The 8088-nt window shown below is 45.4% G+C and overlaps 1 protein-coding gene across 3 annotated transcripts in view; it reads right to left on the bottom strand.

Moving 5' to 3' along the window:
- Positions 1 to 8088, bottom strand: part of LRRC27 (leucine rich repeat containing 27) — a 45930-nt gene that overhangs the window by 36162 nt on the left and 1680 nt on the right. For 2 of the 3 annotated variants that reach the window (XM_011941965.1, XM_011941966.1), the window contains exon 2: positions 504 to 634. In XM_011941965.1, the coding sequence (XP_011797355.1) occupies positions 504 to 634 (131 nt within the window). Of the gene's footprint in view, positions 1 to 503; positions 635 to 768; positions 1084 to 8088 lie in introns of those variants that run through there. The other variant, XM_011941967.1, reaches the window with a different exon arrangement.

Genomic DNA, 8088 nt, shown 5'->3' with positions numbered 1-8088 from the left:
TTCTCCTGCCTCAGCCTCCCAAGTAGCTGAGACTACAAGCGCCCGCCACCACGCCCAGCTAATTTTTCTGTATTTTTAGTAGAGACAGGGTTTGACATGTTGGCCAGGATGGTCTTGATCTCCTGACCTCAGGTGATCTGCCCGCCTCAGTCTCCCAAAGTGCTGGGATTACACGCGTGAGCCACTGCGCTTGGCCAAAGTTGCTGGTTTAACTCGTCAGAGGTATTTCTGATTTTCAGGCAGCTTCACACAAGGAGAGTCAGAGCTGGAATCAGCTGTGACAAAAATCACACTGGCCACCCAGCAAAAAGACACTGTGGCTACCAGCATTTGTTGTGGCACCAAATATCCCAAGTTACAGTTCTGCATGTTGGCTACATTGAACTGTCGCACCTCTTAGCTGGATTTAAAAATACTGTTAAATGTTTCTATTCCGAAATAAAAATTCAATCAAGAGTAAAGGACAAGGATGATTTTAAAATCTGGAAGCATAAACAACTTACCTGTGGGCTCCGATCCCGGAAGGAAGCACCTTAATTCTATTGTACCGGAGGTCCAGCCAAGTCAGGTTCGGCAGCAACTGAAAGAAATCTTGAGGAATCACACACAGGGCGTTCCTTTGCAGATGCAATTGCTTCCGTGCAAAAGAGAATCAGAGAATGTTTTGTCAACCAACTAATTTTTAAAACATGATATATCCAAAATCCATTTCCAAAAGAACTACTAACCACGTATACTAAGTCAAAAAACAAAAACCCAATCTCTTACCCTCAAAAGATGTCAATAGTAAACACGAGAATCAGAAAGAAAAGAACCAGGGCTCCTTCCAGCGGCCTTCCGAGCGGGGACTGGCTTCCTGAAGAGCCGGCACTCTGCTGCTGACCAAGCACACCACGGTTTCTATCCCAAAGCCTGCGACACGGTCTGAATCCTGGGGCTCCACACTCAGTGTCTCGGCCCTTTCTCCAGTGCCTGCCGCAGCACCTGGCCCTCGGCAGCCCTCGAAACCGCCTGTTTACTGAGCAAATAGCCAGAACCATGTCTGGTCTGGGGGACTCAGCCCAACTCAATCATTAAGAGGAAACTAAAAGACAGGGACAGAGACATCTGCTGTGGTGTTCTCTATGATCAGCAGCACATAAAAATAACCTCAGCGAGCATCATTTCAGAAGCAGATCGACACGTCAACTCAGTGACGCTTTAAAGTCATTATAAATAAGGGAACGTGGAAGATGAAATGTATACACATTGATTTTAGCTGTGTAAAATGCATATAACATATATATAATTTTACAGTCACAGTGTGGGAGGATAATAGCTAATTTTTACAATACCGTCATTAATGCTGCTATGTTGTTTATACTCACATTATTATATATATTTATATCTATATCCATATTTACTGAGGGAGTAGAAACAGATCATTGTTCGGAACAATGATCTCGAAGCCAGACTGCCTGGATTCACATCTACGTTTCAAAATCTATTGGCTCACATCTACGTTTCAAAATCTATTGGCTGTGTGACCTTGAGCAAGTTCCCAAACCTCTCTGGGCTCCAGTGTCCTCATCTGTGAGACGGGGCAACGTGGGCAGCACTAAAGAGCAGCGCGTGGATTGGCTGTCGTGATTACGTTGACTTCTCTATGAAACACACGCTGCATATTGCACAGAGGGGCTTGCTTCTCCCCAGTGTACCAACCAAGGGGCACAAAACTCTCTAAGGAGAAGTTAACTGTATCGGGGTAAAGAGGGAGGGATTTCAGGTTCCGATATTTAAGAAAATGTTAATTAGCTTGGGATCAGAACAAATTAAGGGGTTGTTCTTACATGTTCCTGAAGCAGGAACTAACCTCCTGGGTCAAGACCTGATTGTCAGATTAGGTTTAGGATTAGGAATAGAGAAGGGACAAATAAAAGTAATGATGGGCCTTCTAACAGAGGAGGAAGAAAGTAATCCCCTTGTGTGGATTAAGGAAGGCAACGGGGAGGATTAAAAATCACACCCTTACAGATTGAACTAAAACATCCAGGAGAAAGAGAAAGAGTTTGCAGGAAACAATATCCCATACCCACTGAAGGGAGAAAGGGTCTCCAAGCGGTAGTAGAGGAATGAATTAAAGATGGACTAGTGGAACTCTGCATGTCACCATACAACCCTCCAATTCTCCCAGTAAAGAAACTGGATGGGTCCTACAGATTAGTGCAAGATCTAAGAATTATAAATCAAATTGTACAAACTCACCATCCTGTGATGCCTCACCCCTACACCCTTCTTAGTAAAATACTCCATTAACATAAGTGGTTCGGTGTAGTGGATCTGAAAGACGCATTCTGGGCATGTCCCCTAGACTCTAGGAGTAGGGACCTCTTTGCCTTTGAATGGAAAACCCTGTAACTGGGAGAAAGCAGCAGTACTGTTGGACTGTGCTGCCAAAAGGGTTCACGGAAGCCCCAGCCTTATTTGGTCACATCTCAGAAAAAGTCCTGGAGGAATTCCCACCTTCCAGAGAAACCCAGTTGTTACAGTATGTGGATGATCTTCTAATTTCTGGGGAAAGGAGAGACAAGGTATCAGAAGCCACCGCAAGCTTGCTTAATTTCCTAGGGGAAAGGGGCTTGCTTAATTTCCTAGGGGAAAGGGGCTTGTTCTTGTTTCTCCAAGAACAAATTCCAATTTGTAGAAAAAGAAGTTAAATATTTAGGACATCTAATTAGTGAAGGGAAGCAGAGAATAAACCCAGAAAGAGTATTGGGAATAGTGGGTCTGCCCTTGCCTAAGACAAAGAAAGAACTCCAAAAATGTTTAGGTTTAACTGGTTACTGTAGATTATGGATTGACTCATATGCTCAAAAGACAAAGATTTTGTATCTTAAGTTACTAGAAGAGGAACTCCATCCTTTGCAATGGTCCCTGGAAGAAATCAAGGCAGTGGAGGATTTAAAGCAAGCTCTCACTACAGTCCCAGTCCTGGCCTTTCCATCTTTAAAGAAAATGTGTTATCTGTTAATAACAGTAGGCCAGGGCGTGGCCCTTGGGGTGTTCACTCAAATCTGGGGCAGGGAAGAGGCAATCTGTTGTTTTTATCTCCAAGCTTCTTGATCCTGTCCCTTGAGGGTGGCCCAAATGTGTGCAAGCAGTAGCTGTCACAGCCCTGCTGATAGAGGAGGGTTGGAAGCTGACCTTTGACTGGGCCCTGGTAGGGAGCACCCCACATCAGGTCAGGTATATATGAAATCAAAGAGTTGGGAGATGGTTGACTAATTCCTGGACATTAAAATATGAAGTTCCATTACTAGAAAAAGATGATTTGGTCTTAATAACAGATCTTGCTTGAATCCAGTCAGTTTCTTATTGAAAGGACAGGAGAATAAGGTGGCATCAGACCATAACTGTTAGGTATCATAGAATATCAAACTAAAGTCACACCAGACCTTTGAGAAGCTCCCCTACATGATGGAATGAGGCTGTCTGTGGATGGGCCATCCCAAGTGACTGATGGTAAAAGACACAATGGCTATGCTGTCACTGACGCAAACAATCCTTACGTGAAAAAGGTAGATTACCCAACAACTGGTCAGCCCAAACCTGTGAATAATACGCTCTTAACCAGGCCCTAAAGCTCCTAGAAGGCCAAGAAGGCACTATATATAGTGATTCCAAATACGCCTATGGAGTAGGACATACCTTTGGAAGGATCTGGACAGAGTGCGGCCTGATAAATAGTAAGGGAAAAAACTGGTACATGGGGAACTGGTCAAGCAAGTTTTTGAAAGCGTCCTGCCTCCAGCAGAGGTAGCCATGGTTCATGTAAACGGCCATCAGAAAGGAAACACTATAGAAGCTGTAGGGAACAGCTTGTGGATGAAGCTGCTACACAGGCCTCTCTAGAGGAAGAAGTTAGACTGTTCAGCCTAATCCCAGATATCCCTAAGGCGGTATTAAGACCCCAATTTTCTAAAGAGGAGGAAGAGCTGGGCAAGATAGGGGCCTCTCAAACTGAGGATGGAAGGTGGGTGCTCTCTGATGGGAGATAAATGATAAACCCATAATGAGAGAACTGATGTCCATACTGCACAAGGAAGTCACTGGGGTCCCAAGACCATGTGTGATGCAATACTCAAGAATTAAGGGTGTATAGGGATTTATACCCCTGCTAAACAAGTGTGTGGGGGTTGTGTGACCTGCCAGAGAATAAACAAAAAGGTAGTTTGACTACCAGCTGGGTGCGGAGGCTCATGCCTGTATTCCCAGCACTTTGGGAGGCTGAGGCAGGTGGATCATGAGGTTAGGAGTTCAAGACCAGCCTGCCCAACATAGTGTGAAACTCCATCTTTACTAAAAATACAAAGAATTAGCTGGGCGTGGTGGCAGGTGCCTGTAATCCCAGCTACTCGGGAGGCTGAGGCAGGAGAATCACTTGAACCTGGGAGGTGGAGGTTGCAGTGAGCAGAGACTGCACCACTGCACTCCAGCCAGGGCAACAGTGCAAGACTCCATCTCAAAAACACAAACAAACAAACAAACAAAAAACTACCAGGGGGAGACTTCCTTCAAGTAGATTTTACAGAAATGCCCCAAATAGGGAGACTCACGTGTCTACTGGTAATGGTAAACCACCTCTCCAGCTGGGTAGAGGCCTTCCCTCCCAACTGTCACCACCAAGTATGTGGTCAAAATAATCTTAGAACAAATTATACCCAGATTTGGCCTGGTAGAAAATATTGATTCAGACAATGGGAGCCACTTTACCTTGAGGGTACTAAGGGGAATTCTGGAGGGTTTGTACATTAGACGGGTTACCACATCCCTTGGCACCCCGCTTCCTCAGGAAAAGTAGAAAAAAGGAATCGGACTCTCTAAAAGCGTATTTACTAAACTAATCTTAGAAACTAAAGTGCCTTGGACCAAACGTCTCCCCAGAGCAACTCCTGAGGATTAGTATAGCCCCTAGGAAAGGCCTGGGATGGTCTCCTTATGAGTTGTTATATGGACTCCCATATTTAGGTGGGACTACTGACCTTCCTACTATGAAAACCAAAGACGAATTTTCAAGAAATTATATACTGGCCATATCCTCCACCCTGTCATCCCTCAGGTTGAAAGGATTTCTGACTCAAACCCTGCCTCATGAGTTCATGGTTCACCACTTCCAGCCTGGCGAAGCTCCGCCCAAGCTAGGAAGGTCCCTACCAAGCTCTCCTGACCACTGAGACAGCCGTACGAACAGCTGGATAGGAGTGGACACATGACACTCAGTCAAGAGACTGGTAAAGAACTCCTGGAAGGAAGGGGAAGAGAAATGGGAAGTGTATGGACCTCCTAAGGAACCCTTCAGCTAACTCTGAGGAAAACCTAGAAGGAAGCTATGAGCAGGCTCTGTCATTGGGGTGGATGTAGTTAGAATTAATTGGTACACAATTATTGGACGGAGCCTGGTAGAAGAATAGCCAATCAAACTAATAGTCAATATAGCTAGAACCTCCACCCCCCAGACCATAAGTTTCGATGCCTGCCAAGTCTTACCTTGTGGGAATTTAGGGAACCAAAGGCAGCTGTCACAAGCAAACAAATATCTACGTCCTGAAACAGGTCGCTATGGGGAAAGCCCTGTGCTAGCTGGAATGAGGTCTGGTGGATCACCCAATTTTGAGGCTGGGTGAGCCATTCTTCCAAAACCAAACCCTTAAAGAATAAAATACAAGAGCCCCACACCACCTAACTGTAGAAATTTAGAGTGCAATCCTATATTAATTAACATAAACACCCTAGCTACCCTAGACCAGGAACCTTGGATCAGGAATAAATATCTCAGGAAGGGATCCCGTGGAACAGTTAGCTTTCAGGCACGTCACCAACTCTACCCCGAGCCCACCCAGGATTACTATAACTCCTGGTCCTACTACTTCCTTTAACCCACCGGACAATACCCTAAGAGAGTAAAAATAATGAAGGTAACAGATTTGAGGCAGACTTTAGAAACTAAGACTGGATATGGGGATATCAATGCCTGGGCTGAATGGGTCAGATTTTCGGTACTAGCTCTTAATAAGAGCGACTGTTACACATGTTCTGCTGGACAGCCTCAGGCACAGGTGGTTCCGGTTCCCCCAGGATGGGATACCAATCCTGATGGAATGCAATGCATGTTGGCTTTATACCAGGACAGGGATGCATGGGGAAATGAGGTTTGCAAAAGTCTATCATTGCTCTTCCCGCCTTGTGAAGATCAGACATGAGAGCAATCCCCTCATCCTCCATAGGGAACACGAACCACTCCTCTTGCCTCTCTAGGCAGGGGGCAGAGTTCAATAAGGCTGTGGGAGAACTTTCAACTTGTACCCACATCCTAAACATTACTGGTGAGTCAAACAAAGGCAACTATGCGGCTCTTCATACACCCCAGGCTGATGTCTGGTGGTAAGTGGGAAGACGAACCTCTGTGACCTGTTACCACCGTGCAAATGGACTGGGACTTGTGCCTTAGTTCAAATGGCCATTCCATTCACCCTGGCATTCCATAAGATCCCCAAGAACCCCCATGGCCACCTAAGTCAGAGAGATCTAGCAGATTCTTTTGAGCCCAATATTTATATTGACCCAGTAGGAGTCCTAGAGGAGCACCTAACGAATTGAAGACCCGAAAACACACAGCTGCTGGGCTTGCATCAGCACTCTTCTGGTGGTCAACTATTAATAAAAATGTAGACTGGATTAATTGCATCTATTATAATCAACAAAGATTCATCACCTCTACTTGAGATGCTCTCAAAGAAGTGGCTGGCCAGTTAGATGCCACCAGCCGAATGGCATGGAAGAACAGACTTGCATAGACACGATCTTGGCACAGAAAGGGGGCGTACGCATCATAATGGGAGGAAAGCATTGCATTTTCATTCCTAACAATACTGCCCCAGATGGAAAAATCACAAAAGCATTACAAGAGTTAACAACTTTAGCCAACGAACTGGTGGAAAATGCTGGAACTGAAGATTGGCTGGAGAGTTGATTGGCTAGAGAGCTGGTTCGGGAAAATGGAAAGGAATGGTCGCCTCCATTCTGACATCTCTTATAATAGGGGCTGGAGTCCTGAGAGCTACAGAGTGTTGCATTATCCTCCGTCTTAAAGGGTGAACCCAAAAATTAATTGAAACAGCCATCAACAAACAAATACCCATAACATGTCAACTATCATTAGAAACCAAATCAGATCTACTCTGTTGTGATGAAGACAGTCAACAGCTTTTGAAATGATTTGAGGAACAAAGGACACAAAAATAAATGTGGAAATGGGACTAATAGGAGTAAAAAGAAAAACAGGAGAGAATTGAAGGAAATAATGTATACGGTGGTCCATTTCCAAGACAAAGTGCCTTGAATCGGCTTAGGTCAACAAACTACAGAAGAAACAGGATAGACTAGGCCCCTGCTTGGATCACTGATGCCTGCTTGTCGATCTCCCCGCCACCCCTTAGTTGCCCTCACCCAAACCAAAGAAGTTTAGTCTAAGATAAAAGTTAAGCAGCCTGTGAAATAGCTCCCTTTGTCTGTTCTCATCAGTCTGCCCAGCTACTTGGGTCGTAAGTCAAAGACTTGAAGAGCCCCTGAGCTGATTGGGATTGCAATGCATTGTGGGCTACAACAAAATGCAGCAGGACAACCCTAAAGAAAACACCTACAGCCCCTGCCCAACAACCAGTAGGCGACGTCCAGGAAGACTGTGACCCCGACAGTACTCAGCCTATGAGGAACCGGGGGCGGGACCTGCGCACTAGGGGATAAGAGGCTTGTTGTAACCCTGCTGGGTGTGCCTGCCCACCAGACACCCAATCTTGCAAAATCGTGTTTAAAAGTCTCATTTCCACCGTTCTCTGAGTCCATTCTTTGGGTTTATTTCTCACATGGTGAACAGTGAGTTGGCTATGTCACAACACAAGTTTCATCTTTCCTGTTAGGTCCTGGGAGCCTCATGTGAGGATGGGGGATCTCTGGAAGTGCTTTTTTTTCTTTTTTTTTTTTTGAGACGGAGTCTGGCTCTGTCTCCCAGGCTGGAGTGCAGTGGCCGGATCTCAGCTCACTGCAAGCTCC

The sequence above is a fragment of the Colobus angolensis genome, unplaced genomic scaffold (genome assembly GCF_000951035.1).
Source record: "Colobus angolensis palliatus isolate OR3802 unplaced genomic scaffold, Cang.pa_1.0 Scaffold204, whole genome shotgun sequence".
In the NCBI taxonomy this organism is placed as follows: Eukaryota; Metazoa; Chordata; class Mammalia; order Primates; family Cercopithecidae; genus Colobus; species Colobus angolensis.
The sequence above is the reverse complement of the archived record's forward strand: the minus strand, read 5'-3'. Positions and strand labels throughout refer to the sequence as shown.